Genomic DNA, 19,100 nt, shown 5'->3' with positions numbered 1-19,100 from the left:
TTAAGAATTTTATCCATAAATCTAATGAATGATCTTCATAAATATACAAAATTTTAAATTAAATTAAAATGATTACTAGAACCGTGCATCGCACGGGTTTACATCTAGTATATATATATAAAAGGAGAGTTTTTTCCCAAGTTTTTAGAGAGCCACGTAGGATCTAATTTTCTCAGCGCGCCATGTAGGATTATAAATCTTGGGAGTAGCCAATTAAATAAGAGAGTATTAATTTCTTTTAGAATTAAATAATTCAAATGCCACGTAAGCAAAATTGGCGAATGAGATTTTTAAGTTTAAATTAATTAAATATTAAATATTATCTTTTAATGTTACGAATTTTATCTAAATATATAACAAATATTAGCTCATTTAAAAAAAATCAAACAAATATAATGTTGAAATCTGCTCTGCTCGGCTCGGCTCGGCTCTACTCTGTTATCCTGAATCTGCTCTATTAACCCCTACTCTGCCTAGAAGCTCAAAAAAATAGGGCCTTAGTTTACCCTAAAAAGCAAAATTATACCAAAAAATTTTGACAGCTTGAAAACTAAAACGCACATAATGAGGGATTTTATTTTGTTGAATTGTATAAAGATTCGAGGGTATTTGATAAATTTTTAAAACAAAGGAGATAAAATTTGTTAAAATTTCTTGGGTATTTGCCTATTTGGACAATATGGTGAAAAACCATTTTAAAAAAATAAAAAAATTGGAAGGAGATTGGAGGCAGCAGGCAATGTACCCCTCCTTCCTCCTTCTCTTTCCTTCATTGAAGCGGCTAATCTGAATCCTCCATTGAAGCGAGTTGTGAGCCTTCGCTCCTCCATCGAAGCGGCTTGTCGATTTTCTCTCCTCAATTGAAGCGTAGGTAACTTGTTTTTCTCAATCATCTTATATCTGTTTCACAATCTATCTTTGATCGTTGATTTAATTCAATAAAGGGTGTATTAAGGTAAATTGATTATTGAACTATTGCTAAAAATTAATTACTGTAATGCTAAGAATTTAATTTGATGATTGAGTCAAATGTGGTTCCAATTCGATGCAAAACCCTTGAATGTTTGATGAAAATGTAATTTTTTTCTTGGATCAGATTGATTATTGAATTATTTGCTGCATGTTAATAGTGTAAAATATGTGCTTTTCTTTTTCTTTTGTTATTTAAAATCTTCTGTATTTGGATATTGGTAAACTTAGATCTTGAATATAAATATTTTTTTAATTTTTATTTTTAATTTTTTAAGTTTCATATCATTATAAATTATAATCTGATTATAAATAGGTCCAAAAATCATTGTCATCTTATCCTAATTAAGCACAATTGCAGAAGTAACAATTTTGCTTTAAGATATGATGCACTTGTCAAATGGTTGATAAATTTGATAGTGAAACATTGAAACCTGAAATTAGGATCCTATCCACTAATATAGTTAAGATTGGGAAAGCTTTGATGGTTTTCGAAAAGCTTATCTTCCCATTTTTTCTTAACGAGTTAACGTCCTCTTTCTATAGTATACTAGTAATTCTTTTATCCCTATATTGGAAAAAATAGAAGCATGTTCTTGTGTTTTGATCAATCCCTTTTTACCGAGCAAAGGATATTAAATTCATTTAGGTATTGTGACTGAGCGTGTTGGTAATATGCACGTTTGACTATAGCAATGAAGCCATTTTGATGTTCAGTGTTAGTTTTTGTCTTTTGAGATTCATCTATGTGGATGAGGATTTTTCATGCGCTATTGACGAACTAACAATTCCATGTTTGATTTGCATTTAAATTGTGAAGTATGTCATGCGAGGGTCACCCATACTACTAATAAACAAAAAAAGAAAGATAAATATTTTATGCAACTTTGGCTATTTTCTATAGTTTTTAAATATCTAAGAGATGAATTTTCTGATTAATGCCTTTTTAATGTTGCTGCCGTGCTTGTGTTCTGTAGTTATCTAATCAAGGATGGTTGTCAAGTTTGAGGTAGATTTAAATGAGCCGCTGGTTTTCCAGGTATGACTCAGCAAGATCTGATCTTTTGTTTACCAGTCCTTCTCTATTAACTAAGTGTTAGTTGTTGCATCTGTGTCCTCTTGTTTAGCAGCTTACTCTACTTTCTTGTATGATAATGTATGCCACGTTTGCCATCAGTTTGCTCTTCCTTTCCAAAGTTAATGAAATCTCGTCATATCTATGTTATATACACGCTTCCTTTTTCAGCTTCTATAATCAGATGTTATTTTTTGTCTTCTTTTATACTCAGGGTTTCCCTCTTTCTCTTCTTGATTATGCTATTTCCTCTCCTATAATTCTTCATTTTTTGTTAGTCGACACGTTTTTGACTTTGACACAATTCACATAAGCTACTTTGACTTCATTTTGTAATTTATACTAAAGAAAAAAAATTGGTCATGTGGTCTTATTAGATTCGTCTCAAAGTAAATTTTTTAAATATCTGCTTTTTATTTGCATATTAATAATGAAATATATTGATTTTTTAAATCAAACACTGGAAAACGTGCTTAAAGAAACATGTCAAACTAATATGAAATGGAAAAGTTGTCTTCACTTAGTTATATAAAACATCTAGCATTGCAGGTTGGCCATCTTGGAGAAGCTTATGATGAATGGGTTCATCAGCCTATTGTCAGCAAGGAGGGCCCTCGCTTTTTTGCAAATGATAATCTGGAGGTAATAATGTTTACTACTTGTGCTTAATTTTAATTTAAAATGTTCACTATTGGTCCCTTAATGGCAATTAATTGTTGCCTGTTTGGTAGTTCACTTTGTTTTTATAGCCAAGCAATATTAGGTGATTTTATCGGTTGTTTTATGGAGCTGTAATCGTTTTCTGTTAATATAGAAGTTTATATTCGACTTTTGGCTGTTTTTGGCTGTTAGTTATAATATTTGTTTTCGGTTGTTTTTTTTTGTTTTTGGCTGTTTGTTATAAATTTGTGTTATGAAAATTTGTGTTATAATATTTCTGTTAATCGTTTGTGTTATTTGTTTTCTGTTTTTGTGTTATTTAAATTTGTGTTATTTATATATATATATATATATATATGTATATATATATTTATATATATATATATATATATATATATATATATATATATATATATGTATGTATGTATATATGTATATATGTATATATGTATCTATATATGTATATATGTATCTATATATGTATATATGTATCTACACATATATATATATATTACAATTTTTTACTTTTTGATGTAAAAGCTGTAAAAAAAATTTGTGTCATCTTTTAATTTTGAAAACATGTTGAAAGGCGAATACCATATTATTGGGTGTTTGAAATGACATTTTATTTGGGTGTATGACCATATTATTAATTTGAAAGGCGAATACCTATCAAAACTTCAGCCAAAAGCCATTGGTCAAACATGGCCTTTTTCTGCCGAGGCCAATTTTGTGGAACTTTGCCCAAAAAATGTATCTGTGGTGTTTGATTCAACTAGTTTACTAGAATTCCAATGTCTAGATGGCTATTAAGCTAGAGAAGTCACATCTCATGGACCTCATACCAATCCGAATGATGAATGTACAAAAGACTGAAAATATATAAATTAACTGAATGAAAAGATATTAGAGTCAAATAGGTCTATACAACTAAGTAAACCCTGATTTGATGGTTAGTGTTGAAGGCTCTTCTTTGCAATATGATACTGATTAGAGTTGGTTGGTAGGCGTTATACTTTAAAACTTTTAGAGGAAGTTTTATCCCTCCATTTTAACTTTAATTTTTTGTGAATATGGGTCCCATTTAAATCTACTTCTTTATTTTCCATCCTTTTTAAAAACTATGCCATCGCTCATGGAGCAAGTAAGTTGAGATAGAGCGAGTGTTAGTTTTCAGCTTGTTTCCGATAAACATAGACCCGGCCTTCAAGTTCTATTAGCAATTACCTACCTTTTGCATTTACTCGTCCTATGCTTTGTGATCCAATACAAACTTGACCATCCTTGGAGCGGGAGTATATTTTTATATTTTATGAATGCTTTTCTTTCTTATAAAACTCTTTAGATTGCATATTTGATGTGCAGCTTTAAGATTCTCCTAATATATATATATATATATATATATATATATATATATATATATATATATATATATATATATATATATATATATATATATATATATTTGTTAAATTAGAAAGATGATGGCTTAATTGTCACACAAAATAAATATAACTTACCTGCTTACCCTATGAAATTAACTAGTAAGCATCATTTTGTCTCTATTTTGGTTAGTGAGCCAAGGATCTAGCAATGTGGCATACACATCTTGACGTTTTACATGGTATCTCCAATATTTATCTTTCTTTTGGATATTTTGCCTCTTACAAAATTTAAATATCATGACATGTGATTGTTTTATTTGGATGACTTAAATCTGTTATGAAATTCAATTCAAGGTCTCATTAAAAATTGCATAGTTATCATAAAACAGATTGTCATTGCTATTTTGTGGCTATCATTTTCAATGTACTTGTTTTGTACAATTAATAGCATGAATTAAAGATACACCAGCAATAGTGGTAGGTAATGTTTTTTACTGAAGCAATGTGTTGCATGGTCTCTTACCTAAATATTATCTATGTGAAATAGCTTTTAACTCGCACTAAGTGGTGGGTGATTCCGCTGATATGGCTACCAGTCACGTGCTGGCTTGTTTACGTATCTATGCAGAGGGGCCTTACCCCTGCTCAAGCAGCAGCAGCATTAGTCTCTGGTATCGTCCTTTGGTCACTGATGGAGTATAGTTTGCACAGATTTCTGTTTCATATAAAAACACAAAGTTACTGGTTAGCTCTCTCTCTCTCTCTCTCTCTCTCTCTGTGTTTGTGTTTCCCCCCTTCAACCCTAATAACGCATCACTCTCTCTCTCTCTCTCTCTCTCTCTGTGTGTGTGTGTGTGTGTGTGTGTTTCCTCCCTTCTACCCTAATAACGCATCCCTTGCAATTTGCTTATATAAGCTTCGCATAATTGCTTCTATGAATTCTATGCTTGGGGCTCAATACTCTAATTCAAAGTTGGTAAAGTTAATGCTAAAATGAAACCACAATTTTATTGGTACTAAGGATGCATGTTATTGGTACTAGACGACTTCCCAGTGAACATGATTGGTAAGGATCGGGAAGTTCCTAGGGAATTAGAATCTGTATTACCTTCCTTTTCTCATGCTGAAGTCCTTGACTTGTGCAGTTGCGCATGTTCTCCAATGATATAGTATAGGCTTGCTTAATAATCAAGTAGTAGGAGTGATTGGATGACTGGATGAGAACAAGGTTGCTACTTGTAAAGTTGCAATTATTTGATTGAAGTCGTTGAGCATAATGGTGGATATTTCAAATTATAAAGAATTTCTGCTTGTTTGTCTCTTTTAGTATTATCATTGCATCATTTCTTTTACCTAATTTCTAAGCAATTTGTTACTGGCAGTTTATTTGAAGTAGATTTTCATGCAAAATTGAATTTGTGAGTGTGTGTATGTGTGTTTTCCCCTTTTTATTCGACTTTTTGGCTTAAAGTAGCAACATTATCCTTAAAACTTGATAGTATGAAATACGATTCATCTAAATGTTCAATTAGAAAACCACATTAAAATTGCAAGAAGTAACACATAACCTGACATGAACATGAATTACACCAAAATTTGGTAATAGTAATTTGATACACATTTGTTGGACACAACTAGAAATTTAACATTTTCTCCAATTATAACTCTTTTTTTTTTTTTTTTTTTTTTTTTTTTTTTTTTTTTTTTTGTGCATCATTTGGACTTTTACACTTTTCACCCTGTCCTTTGATCGTATATTGTAATTTTTTACGTAAGAAAAAGTATATTCATGTGATATCCTGCTAGAATGGTCTCAATATGTACTGTCAAAATATCAACTATTTGTAATCTATACTAGAAAATAATCAAAGATATTCACTATTATATTTATGCATCAGTATACTCATAACTCCAAGTGGTGCAATTACAAAAGCACCCAGGAAGTATTATTAAAATTGTTTTTATTGGTTTTTTATTTTTAATAAAGTGACCCTACCTCAATCTTATATGACCTTACCCAAAATTGAACTGGGTGACTTAGAGAACATTCAAGGTTCTTGATTCAAATCATTTAATTTTAAAATCAATTAACTACTTTAAAACTTTAGATTCAAATGACACCTGCTCTTAATTGGAATAATCCAGTGTAAAAAAAGTCGTGTGTAGAAATCAGAATCGAAGATATTTCAAGAGAAATAAATGATTCAAAGATATGACTTGGTTTTAAAAGGCGTGAGGCGCACCAAGGCGCAAAAGGAGCCTAGGCGCAAGGCTCAGGCGCGCGCCTTTCGTAGGCGAGGCGCACCTTAAGACCCTAAAACCCTCCAAAATGATTTCTAGACTAATATTGTACTTAAAGCAACATATCACATCTATTATAAATGCATAAAGGGAAGCGTAATTTGACAAAAATCATCGATAACTCATTAAAACGCAAAAGTATTAGACAAGTACTTAAAGACTAGTTAGAGTAAGACATAATTAGCATAGTTTAATTAAAAGAGAGAAAGAAAAGCAAACATAGGATGGTCTCCTAAAGCACTAAAGAGTCTCCAAATCAACATCAAAGTCTTCAACATCTTTATTATCCGCATCTTCACCAATTTCCTCCTCACACTCATCATCATCATCATCACTATCATCATCATCATCATCATCCTCATCATCATCAATCACCATTGGTCCCTTCCCTTTATTCCCTCTAGATGATGATGGAGCATTGTTTCTAACCCTTGATGCCCCTCTAGTAGCATAGGAAGGCTCATTAGCCCCGATGGCTTTACTAACTGCACTCTATGTCAAGTCATCACCTTCAAACACAAGTTCTTCCTCCAAGTTTTCATCCATTTTCCCAAGTAGCCACTCATTACTTTCATCAATATCATCCAAAAGAATGGGGTCAATGGTGTTTTGCCTCTCATATCGGCGTTGCAAAGCTCGATTATATTTTACATAGACCATGTCATTTAAACGAGCTTGTGCCAAACGATTTCTTTTCTTGGTATGGAGCTATGAAAAAAATAATTTTTTACTTTATTAGTCAAAGGTTGTTATGAGCTATAAACATTATAATATTAAGGGTAAAACTTAAAGTGTACATACGTGTTGAAAAACTCTCCAATTTCTTTCACAACCGGTAGCACTACAGGTGAGGCTAAGAACCTTCATGGCAAAGCTTTTGAGATTAGGACTTGAAGATCCATAAGTTGACCACCATTCCGCTATTTAAAAAATAAAAATATAATTAGTTTGCAAGTATATTTCAAAGTTAAAAATATGTATAAGCTTTAGAGTTATAGCTTTTACCAGGTGATTTGGTTTTTCTTTGCCTAATAGCCATGAAATGGCCAAAGAGTCCGAAAGCACTTTTGAATGCATCTAACTCCATCATAATCTTATCTTGAGTTTCCACATCCGGAACCAACCTTCCAATACAATTATACAACCCCGTCTCAATTTCTTCACAACAAACATCATCGGGTTGATCATAGAAAATTGACGGATTAAGGTAGTATCCGGCCGCATGCAAAGGTCGATGAAGTTGGCAATTCCACCTTTCATCAATGCTCTTAAAAACATCCCTATATTGATCTTCTCTATAAGCAAAACTCTTTTGGATAACCTCCTTAGCCCTATCCATGGCTTCATATATGTAGCCCATAGGTGGTTTTTTCTCCCCATCAACAATTCTAAGAACTTTAACAAGAGGTCCCGTCAACTTAAGGGCATACATGACATTCCTCCAAAAAGTTTCTTTCAAAATGTAGTTTTGTACTTTCTTTCCCATTGCTTGCTTTGACCACTTTGAATCAATCCATTCTTGTGAAGTCACCATCTTCCTCAAATCATTCTTATGTTTATGATATTGAGCAAGTGTAATGAATGAAGTAGCAAATCTTGTGACGGCGGGCCTATGCAAATTTCTTTGATTGGTAAATCTCCTCATCATATTCACAAGAGGTATGTGGTTATATATATAACCATTCATGAGCATGCACTTCTTTAAAGCATTCTTTACTCTTGGAGTTTTTCCAATATCCTCCAACATCAAATCTAAGCATTGTGCCGCACATGGAGTCCAATAAAGATGCTTTCTTTTGGCCTCAAGCAATTTCCCTAAAATATTTTAAAACAAAAGAATAGATAGAAGTTATTCTTAGAGATTAAGGAATAAAAAATCAAATACAAAAAGTAAAGGAGTTGAATCAAATTTCTTACCTGCATCTACATAATTAGATGCATTGTCTGTAACCACTTGAATCACATTTTGCTCTCCAATTTCCTCAACCATGTCATCAAGCAACTTAAACAACAAAGTTGCATCTTTCACAATATCTGAAACATCTATGGATTTAATGAACACTGATCCCCTTGGAGAGTTAACAAGAAAGTTTATAATATCCTTCTGAGCAACAAAATCACGCCAACCATCTGATAAAATTGAGCATTCTTTGGTTGCCCACTCTTTCTTATGCTCCTCCATTAGCTTAGTAGTAGTTTGGACTTCCTTCTTAAGAAGAGGAACTCTTAGCTCATGCATACTAGGTGGCTTGAAACCAGATCCATATTGCCCAATTGATTCACACATCACTTTGAAGCTATCATAAGTAGCTGCATAAAATGGAATTCCAACATCAAAGAACCCTTGCAACATCCGTACAAGCTTTCTCCCTTAATTGTTTATAACAAGCTCCAAAAACTCCTTGATCTTCCTTTCTTCCTTGCAATACATCCTTAGGAGTAGAAGTAACAAACATATCCAGAGGGCCTTTGTGTCTTGGTTTTTTAGGAGGGTTGCTACTTTTTTTTACCCGAACTACCACCCTTTGAACCCCCCTTTGTGTTCATTACCTCACATTCAACTTCTTCCTCATTTTCCTCATCACCAACAATATCAAAATAATCACACTCTGGATTCATCAACAATATCAAAATAATCACACTGTGGATTCATTTGAGTAGTTGCTTTAGCTTGTGCCTTTTTAAGCATAAAAGATTTTATTTCCTCCCTCACATGCTCAGGACAATTTGGGCACTTAGTTGTATTTCTAAATCCTCCAACTAAGTGTTGTTTTAGTCTATAAATCTCTCCCTTAGTTACTTTAGCACAAAAGTTACATTGCCAATTATTCTTATTATTAGGATCCACCTTTCCATATTTTCTTCTCGGATCGTAAGGGTCAGACGATCCCGTGGATGGAGTACTTGAACCGGTATTATCCATATATATTAACAAGCTGAAAATAAAAAAAAAATAAAAAAAAAGAAAAGAAATAGAAACTCAGAAGTGAACAGTGAAGAGAAAAACGGTGGAGTATGTAACGGATACTATGCTTAACAAGGGCAGGGGCTTGATTACTTATGCAAGAAGAAGGAAGAAAGGTCAGCAAATGAGAATGTCAGGATTGGACAGCAAGGCAGACTACAAGCACAGCAGCCTCCTCCAAGCAATCAGAGAGCAATCAGAGAGCAGGAACCTTGACAGCTGCAATAACAACTTTTGTTGTTTTCCTTATTTTGGCTGATTATGTATATATAAGAAAGGGAGGGTAGGAGAGGCTAGTTAGGCAAGATCTTAGTAATTTCTAGAGCTAGAGAGTGGTGCCCTAAAGGTGCTAAATCAGAGACTAGTAGCCTCAAGCTACTCTTGTTTTTGTTATTTCCATTATCAATTAATCAAAAGCTGCCTATTCTCCTCAAAAATCAAGTCTTTATTGCATAAATTGTTACTAATACAAGTGAGTGTTACAGAGTAGAAAAAAGAAAAAAGGGAAAAAAGAAAAAAAGGAAAAAATACCTCTGAAGCTCTGACCGGCGGCTGCAGAGAGTCAGGTGGCTGCGAAGGGGCCGGCCGGTGGCTGCGAGTGGATCGGTGGTGGCTTCCTTGACTTATTTAGGATTTTAGGGTTTGTAATTTGGGGATCTATTGAATTTTCTCTCTCCCCGATTGTTTTAAGTATTTAATTTTTTTTTTTTATTTTTTTTATTTTAAAAAAAACAGAAAGCACGTGCCTTTTAATTAAGCATTCAGCGCCTATCACTATAAAGCTCATGAGGCGCGCGCCTTGCGCCTCATGAAAAGGCGCACCAGGCGCTCGCCTTTTGTAGGTGCCTGCGCCTGCATTAGCTAAAGCGCAGCAGGTTGCGCTTGAGTGAGCCTTGCGCCTAGGCACGTCTAAGGCACGCTTTTTAAAACCAAGAGATATGATCAATTTTGTAAAATATGACTATGGTTCGAGAGAAAATAAGAGTATCTACTCGGACACTTCAGTGGAAGTGTGTTGAATCAAGAACAGATAGTAAATGTCTTTATTATGGTCGCTTTATTCTCTCTCCACTTATGAAAGGTCAAGCTGATATTGTCTAATGAGTTTGTTTAGGTTATTTTTAGAAATTTTATTACTTCAGCTTAAAAAGGCATCTTCTCTTAACTGGAGTAATCTACTTTAGCTTAAAATGGCATATTCTCTTAACAAAAATACTCCAGCATTAACTTGTCTAATAAGTTTGTGTAGGTTGACCTTCAGATTATGAAGGAAGGTGTGTCTGTGTCTACATGCGCGTGCATGTATGCCTGTGTACGTGGGTTAGTTGGTGTGTGTGGGTAAGCGTGTGCACAACCAGTTTTTGGTGGCCTCTTTGACATGATTTTAAATCTTGGCGATTTGTATTTCAGCGTACCTAATCACCAGATTAGAAAGAGGGGGGGTGTGGTTCCCAAAGCTTTGTACCGTCCTTTGACAAATGCTCCTTATTAATGATTGGTGTTGGCATGTGTGATCTCCTTGCTTATTTTTCCCTGTTCAGTATTTGGGCTAATATTGAGAGAAGACATTTTATTAGATTTAATAATGAGATAAGAGAATGAAGTGCCAATACAAGTGCCTTTGGGAGACAAACTATGCGAAAGAAGAGCAGAAAGAAAAAAAAGAAAGGGGTAAAAAATTTTCAATTTGACAGCACGATAGATAGAGTCTGGGGCGACCCTATTCCTCCCTTGGACTATGAAACCTTGCCATAATGATAAGTAAAGAACAACATAATATTAAAGTAGCAAAAAAACGTTAATTAATTACAATAAACCAATTAACCAAATAATTTTAAGTAACAAGACAAATTCCAAATGAAAAAAAAGGCTATTAAGCACAAAAATCAGCTGCTGAATGCCAGTGAGAGCTGAGCAAGGCAGAGGGAATCCATAGATGTTACTATGCTGGAGGTTTACAGGTGGCATTGACTCCAGTGAGACACTGAGACCACACAGACCCATCTTGTTTTCTCCTTTTCTTTTCGATATACATAAAGGAAGGTCAGAAAGAGAGAAGAGAGGTGAACACTGAGTAGTGCTAGGCTACATTGGTTTTTTGTTCCTATATGACATTTCTTTCTTTTGAAAAAGGATAATGATAAATGTTGTCCTGAGGGCTACATATAAGAAGCCAAAAAGAAAGATTATGAATAACTATCATTACTTAACCTTTCAACTCGTGTTTTAGTCATTAATTTTATAATTTATACCGCATTTGGAAATTATTATAGTGTTTATATGTAGCCCTTAAGGCTACACACATCATTACCCTTCAAATAATGGGTTCCCCCCCCCCCCCCCCCTCTTGCAAGATTATCGATACAGTTTATATTCAAATTATTTTTAGTATGTCCTAAATGTATGTAGGAAGTTTGCCAATTCTAGAAGTAAAAATAGTGAATTGTTATTATATGACATCTCTAAATTGAGGCATTTTTATGCACTTCAAAGAGTTTTGTCTTTAATCACAGGTGCATTCACTAACCCCTAAATTATGCATCTTGATCTTTTCTTAGCTTTGGGTGGAGTTTATTTTATTGGAAAAATTGACAGGAATAATCCCAACTTTGTTCGATTTGCTCAAAATAATCCCAACTTTGGATTATGTTTTAATAATCCGAACTTTAATGTGGATTTTCTTTTAATGGTCCCAACCGGTTTTTTAACTTGTAATAATAAGTTAATTGACACATGTCAACGTGTAATTGGCAAAAAAAAAATTGAATCAAAAAATATAATTAACTAAAAAAACCCACGACCCCCACCAGCCCAACCACCGTCCCTGCCCCCACCCACGGTCCGGCAGTCCCCTGCTCAACTCTCGCGCTCCGGTATCCACTCCCCCATCGCGCCCAGACCCGCCGGTGCTTCCATTTCCCTTAAACCTGCGTTGCCCCTAAACCACCATAGCACAAACCCCTGCTCAATAGCCATTGATTTGGTGAAGTTTCAGAAGATAGTTTTCAAGGGTTTGGTTCTGATTTTTCAATGGTTTGGTTCTGAAGATGTGCAGGAAGAAGAATTTGTTAATGGTCTCTTAATGTTGATGGTTATGGTGATGATTCCGAGTACAAATTCAAATTCGTTGATGATGATTTCGTGGGAGGCAGGGAGGGTTTGTGGTGGTTAAGTGGCGATGCAGGGGGTAGGGGAGGGGAAATGTCGGCGAGGGGAATTGGTGGTTCTGGGCGCGACGGGGTGGGGGCGGAGGACAGGGAGGGGTGTGGGGGCACCAGGGCGCGGAGGTTGGCTGGTGCCGATGGTGGTGTTTCTTAATTATAATTAAATAATTAGTTATATTTACTTTTTTTTTATTAATAGATTAATTATATTTACTTTTTTTTTTTTGAAACAAACTAATTATATTTACTAAATTAATTGTTGTTTAGTAATTAATAATATTGTAAGTGTTAATTAGTATTTTTGACCAATCATGTGGTGACACGTGTAAGTTAATTTTTTTAAAAAAATACATTTACCTATTTGACCGGTTGTAGGTCACTAGGGACCATTAGAAAAAAATTCACATTAAAGTTCGGATTATTAAAAAATAATCCAAAGTTGGGATTATTTTGAGCAAATCGAGCAAAGTTGGAATTATTTCTGTCAATTTTTTCTGTAGGATTGGAAAAACTCTAATAATGTTCATCTTTTATGGTTTTTATCACGATTATGTAGCATGATCAGATTATTTTACAACTATGTCAATCTTGGTATGAGTGTCGGGTGCTGGGGATCATCCAGGTGTGAGACATGTTAGGGCACATAATATTGGAACAAGGGCTTTTTGTAAAACCTGTACATGAATGCATGAACAGATTCTTGATTTCAGAAGACTGTGCTTTACACTATACATGTAAATTTTTATGCAATGTAGGTTGTTGAATTCTTATTTGGTATAGACTAGGGAGTCAGACTAATAGATTGCACTAGAAAATCAAAAGCAAGGGAAAGCTTGGATATGTTTGATTGATAATGAAGTTAACGACTACAATGGAAACTATAGCTAAGCTATTTCCTTGAAGGCTACTGCACTACATCTACTACTACACTACTTACTACTTTCTCCAAAAACATGAATACAACTGTTGCATTGCTACCCCCTTATATACCAAGCCCTCTCCCAAAGAAAGATACCCTAACAATTAATAATTTTGTCATGTACTGCCAAGGTGGCTTTTCCCACAGAAATACAGGTGCCACACTTCTTAGTAGAACATTAAAATCTTTTGTCGCCTTGCTGCTACAAGCTTGTTGCTGCTAGCCTGCTACTGCTTGCTCTTTAGTCTTGTGCTTGTGCTTGTGCCTCCACTCATAGACCCGAATTGGTTGTTGGTGTGGTGTAACCCGCTCCATTGCATTATTGTTAGCATACATTGTATTATTTCTTGTAATTTCCATTTTATGAATATCTGGCTCAATATAATTGAAGTTTATGATAGAAACTTAAAATTTAAAGTAACGATTACATACCTTTGTTGGCGTTCTGAGTCAATATAGAGTCAAAGTTCATAGTTTGACAAATGGTTGCAGGGCAAACACCATGCATTATCTTCTTCATGGTTGCCATCACAAACACCCCATGGATGCTTTGCGGCTTGTGTTTCCTCCAGCAGCAACTGCAATTCTTTGCGTACCAGTATGTCATCTTCATTTTATTTATCGTTGCAAATTTGATGTGATATTAAACGTATAATGTTAAGATAATAGTAATATATAAGAGTTATTTTGTTTGTTGGGTGTGTGACAAACTGACAACTGTATGGTTATAAGTTTGACCTTGATTACAATTTAAAGAATATGGGCTCACGATTATGAATAATTTAGGGATTACAGAATTGATTTTTTTATTTTTATTTTTTTAAACTTAGAACTGAAGTGATTTGTTCAGTCTATGTCATGAGACTGTTCTTCTGTCATGAGATCACCTCATGCTAGAAATTACTAACATGTTCTTGTCTATCCTTGTATTCCCTAAAGGTTTAAGTGATTTTTGCCTTTGAAAAGTGATGATTCTACAGAGGCCCACCCTTTGATCAAATATATTGGATGCTATATATGCCTGAATTCTTGCTTTTGTACATTCGATTTCCTCAGGAATTTATGTGTTGCCGAGAGGTGATGCTGTAACTGAGGAAGGTTAACTATACAACTACTGATTATACTTCTTATATGATGTCTAGGTCATGTCTAATTACTAAGCTTATCATAGTATATATAACTTCTGTATTGGTACAACTTGTGATCATTGGTTAAGGCCGTAAGGGTATTGAAGGGGTGCTTTTTAACGAATGGGATGACAATGCTATCATTGCCCATGAAATCAATATATGCTTTTTTGTGTCCAACAATTTTTCTGGTTATGTTGTCTTTTCATTCATTTTTAAAACGTATAGCTGTTGGCTTCTGCTACCAAAATAACCTGAAAAACAAAGTGCAAAACCATGATTTTAAGGAGATACATGAAGAATTAAATCTTTTTAAACTAGGGAAAATTCAGTAGTTCAATATCAAGGAAACTCTTTACCCTAAATCTTACAGTTAGGGGGCGCTTGGATTGGGAGTATTAAATTAAGGGGTAATAAAAGTCAACCCAAGCAAAATTAATGTAAACATGGGAGAGGGAGAGCTAGTGATGATGTGATTGTATGAAGATTTATATAGTGATGGTGTGGTGATAGGTGAAGAAAGGGAACTATTACCCTTATTTTGGGGGTAATAGGTACACTAGGGGGAGGGTGGCCCTCATTTGGAGAGTAATGATTCCTCCACCCCTCTCTTTTCCTTATGTCACTACAACCTTAATTCATTCATAAACACCTTCTCCCTTCACTAATACCTCTAATCAACTATAGTTTACCTAGTTTGACTTTTATTACCCCTTAATTATTACCCCCATGCCAAGCGCCCCCTTATTGGCTTTCTTATTGATTGGTACAAGTAGAAAAACATCATGTTAACAAGGAAAGATGATTTTGTAACATTGTAACAATTTATGCGCAAAGTTTGTGTAATAGTGAAATTTGCGTCTATTGTGATGAAATAAAAGGGATGAAGACACGTTTCTTTTTTTCTTTTTTCCATACTGATTTTCTAATTTGATTTTCAGTTTTGGAGCATAATCAGACTTTTTTCTACTCCATCTATTGCACCTGCTTTATTTGGTGGTGTTTTGCTGGGATATGTAATGTATGATACTACTCATTATTATCTCCACCATGGACAGCCCAGCACAGGAGTTCCTAAAAAGCTTAAGGTAACAACTTCTGTTGAACTGATGAATGCACTACTGTTGTAATGCAAAATTGTACAGTTGGGTTCTAAAATCCTTTGTAATTGCAGAAATACCACTTAAATCATCACTTCCGTTCTCAAACAATGGGGTTTGGAATCACGTCCTCCTTATGGGATCATGTGTTTGGGACATATCCCCAACCCAAAGTTGTGTGTTGATGATCGTGTTCTAGTTCTTGTGGTGATGTATAGAGATTTTTTGTAAAGACTGAGGAATTACGGAGATTAATTTCCATCCAGAGGCCTGGCGTGTAGAGTTTCTTACTTCCCATCTACATGTTAATCTTTGCAATACTTATTGATTTCATGATTTGGATGCCTGTAATCTGTAAAGTAAGCAAGCATTAAAAGGTTAAGAAACTATGGTTGTTGTGACTAAATTCTCATTTATAAATATTTTTCTTTATAAGATAATATCGAAAATTGAATGGTTTAGTAGCTAAAACTGTACTACATGAACTTTGTTCATGAGGTCAAATATTGTACAAAGCATATTGTTTTCAACGTTCAATATAGACAATATTACAGTAGAAGGTGAAATTGTCATTGACATAATATATTTACTGGCTATTATTGATTTCTGTCAAAAAAGCAAAAATATTAGAACAATTTCTAAATTAATTCTCTATATACATCGGTATAAAAACTTATTCTCACCAAATTGTCTATGTATTTAATCTGCATGAGGACATCATCAACATACAACAAAGTAACAAACACAAATCTACGTCTATTTTTCTTTTCCATAATGTCCAACAATTATTTAACCTGAATACGTTTCTTTATCATGTTAGTGTGCGCTGTTTTAAGTTGAATGCATATGTATTGTGTCTATTGTATGGTTTATTTCATACTTTACTCCTCTTAAAACTGTTTTGTTAGTAAATTTACTAAAATCATTTTTACGTTAACGAGTCTTTGTAAGTAAAGACAGCACCCAAAACTCTCTGGACCGTGCGCAACAAGTGATGGAGTATGAATCGTTTGTTGGCCAGATCCTTCTTTAGTTCGTCCCCGGCATATACTTAAATATCGAGCAAAGTAGGTTATGATACTCGAGCCTTGAAAATTATGAATATGCTGTTAACTCTGTTACCAGCTGATCCAAATACAAGATTTAGTGCCTAGGTGTTATATGTAAAATTTGACCTATCTCTACCTGAAAAGGCAACATAAACCCATGTGGATTTTGGGTTAGTTAGCCTCCATAGAATCTGCTTCACTGCTTATGTTACTTTAGTTAACATCAATTATCATTAATTATTATGGAATCATTGACATCATGCAGAAGAATCTTGACCTCAATTTCTCATGAAATAATTTAAGTGGCTGAAAAACATGATTATTGTTGCTGGCATAATTCTTCCTTTAATTTCCTACCTCGTATTAATGTATGGGTCTTACTTAAGCTACTTATTAAAATACATAAAGAATTAAAATTTGTGACTCATATGTTCATAGAACAAACTTTAAGATGTGACAACTATATATTGCTAATATAATACATTATGTTATGACTATATTATACTACTCCGTATAATATATGGTTGTTTTGGGTGGCACCACTTATTGTAATTGAAATCTGCGTGCATATTAGATATATAATACATTATCTAATTGGACAAATCCCGGTAAGTCAGCCTACCTGATTATATTAAATTTACAAGATTATTGTACATTTAAATTTCTCTGAAGTTTATAAGTTGTTGTCAAAGGTGTTTCTTGAGGGTTCTAGATCATATTGTTTAACAATTTGTACTGCCTACATATCATTTGTGATTGGTGTGTCTAGGTTATTGCAGTTGTCGGCACGGCGCACCTGTACTACATGCGTATGAAAATTAGATGCCAACTATATAATGTTTTATTAATCCGATCCGTCCTAAGAGTTAGTTGCATACATCACAATAGCATCGTAGCACATATGATGGTTTATATTGAGTTTCTTTAATGAGGACGGTCAATTTTAAGGGTCGACCAAACATTTTCTAGCATACTTATTATATCAGTTTATATGTTAGTACAAGTAGCATACATTACGTTGTGCACTTGTGCATACTCTATTTCAAGGCATGTTCTTGTGTCATGAGTGAATATAACAACTTTTTAATATCACTTAATCATCAATAACTATATACTAAAAGACACACCAGCAATGACACGTGTCAAATTCTGGTGTGTCTTTAGTTTTTTTTTTTAAGGAAGTTATTTTGAAAAAGTTTGTATTTGTCAACAATATATATGAGCAAAAATATTTACCTTTCTTATGTTGATATGCAATTAATAACTATCAATATATACTAAAAGACACACCAGCAATGACACGTGTCAAATTCTGGTGTGTCTTTAGTTTTTTTTGTAACGAAGTTATTTTGAAAAAGTTTGTATTTGTCAACAATATATATGAGCAAAAATATTTACCTTTTTTATGTTGATATGCAATTAATAACTACAGAGTAATAAGGAAATAAATAATCATTCGTAAAACAATGTAATTCTGATGGAATATTTTTAAGAATGTAATCTTAATTGAATATACATTAACTCATTTACAAAAAATTTTATTTGTATTTTTCTATATAGAAATCACTTCACTATACTATAAAAATTGAGAAATTTATAAAACTTACAAATTAATTCAATATATAAATGGACTGCACTCTTCTTATTTATTTCTTTTATTAAAAAGTCCAATAGTTTTTGACGCATTAAATAGTCCAACATAATATGCTCTTTTAATTTTATTAAACTGTAGAAAAAAAATATTTGTGACTCTCTTAATTAAAAATGTCATTGAATATGGAGAAATTAATCTATTAAAAAACATATAGAGTAAGTAAAATAGCCGTGTATGACACAGGACCTAACCTAGTTGTACATAATATGTGTGTTGGCTATAAATTGTGCCAATATACGTAGGACGAAAAGAGGAAACTTTTAGTATTGACAATCCTTGAAATGTTAGTAAATTTCAATATAACAACCATAAAAGAAAGGTTATTAGCTTATTACATTTCAATATAATCATCATAAAAGAAATAACACCTATATTATCATACTAATTCTATGAATAAAATTAGTAATTCAAAAATTAGATAAGAAGTAAATAAGGTGTATGTTATGTTACTGTCTATCGGTATGAATTGGATAAATGGGCCAGATCCACAAATCTAGACTCTGTCTAGCTACTATCGGCACATGTTCTGATTTTATCAGCCTAATCATTAGGTCCACGTGGAGAGCTGTTTTTGGCGACCTACCCCCGCGTGGTACCTACTTCTAATATTCCAAATACACTTCATAACTCTCTTTCAAGGTACACTTTTCAAATTCTCTCAAACATATTACCATTTATACCTTTATTGGACTTTACTTTATCATCAGAGTGGTTTTCTACAACAAAACCTCG

General features: G+C 33.6%; 1 protein-coding gene and 1 pseudogene across 3 annotated transcripts; one reads left to right on the top strand and one right to left on the bottom strand.

Moving 5' to 3' along the window:
• Positions 1-703: 703 nt before the first annotated feature.
• Positions 704-16,224, top strand: LOC145605427 (dihydroceramide fatty acyl 2-hydroxylase FAH2-like). Of its 3 annotated transcripts, none has more exons than XM_081661479.1 (7): positions 704-871; positions 1,947-2,008; positions 2,594-2,686; positions 4,718-4,833; positions 13,931-14,036; positions 15,507-15,653; positions 15,740-16,224. In XM_081661479.1, exons 2-7 carry the CDS (start codon positions 1,961-1,963, stop codon positions 15,848-15,850), a joined length of 621 nt encoding a protein of 206 aa, XP_081517605.1. In that variant the 5' UTR covers positions 704-871; positions 1,947-1,960; the 3' UTR covers positions 15,851-16,224. The 3 variants fall into 3 exon arrangements, with proteins under 3 accessions (XP_081517605.1, XP_081517604.1, XP_081517603.1); XM_081661478.1 differs by having other exon boundaries at positions 707-867; positions 4,637-4,833; XM_081661477.1 differs by having other exon boundaries at positions 707-871; positions 4,637-4,833.
• LOC145606162 (uncharacterized) lies at positions 6,631-8,038 on the bottom strand (annotated as a pseudogene).
• Positions 16,225-19,100: the final 2,876 nt, after the last annotated feature.

This window comes from Chenopodium album, chromosome 22, assembly GCF_948465745.1.
Source record: "Chenopodium album chromosome 22, dcCheAlbu1.1, whole genome shotgun sequence".
NCBI lineage: Eukaryota > Viridiplantae > Streptophyta > Magnoliopsida > Caryophyllales > Amaranthaceae > Chenopodium > Chenopodium album.
The sequence above is the reverse complement of the archived record's forward strand: the minus strand, read 5'-3'. Positions and strand labels throughout refer to the sequence as shown.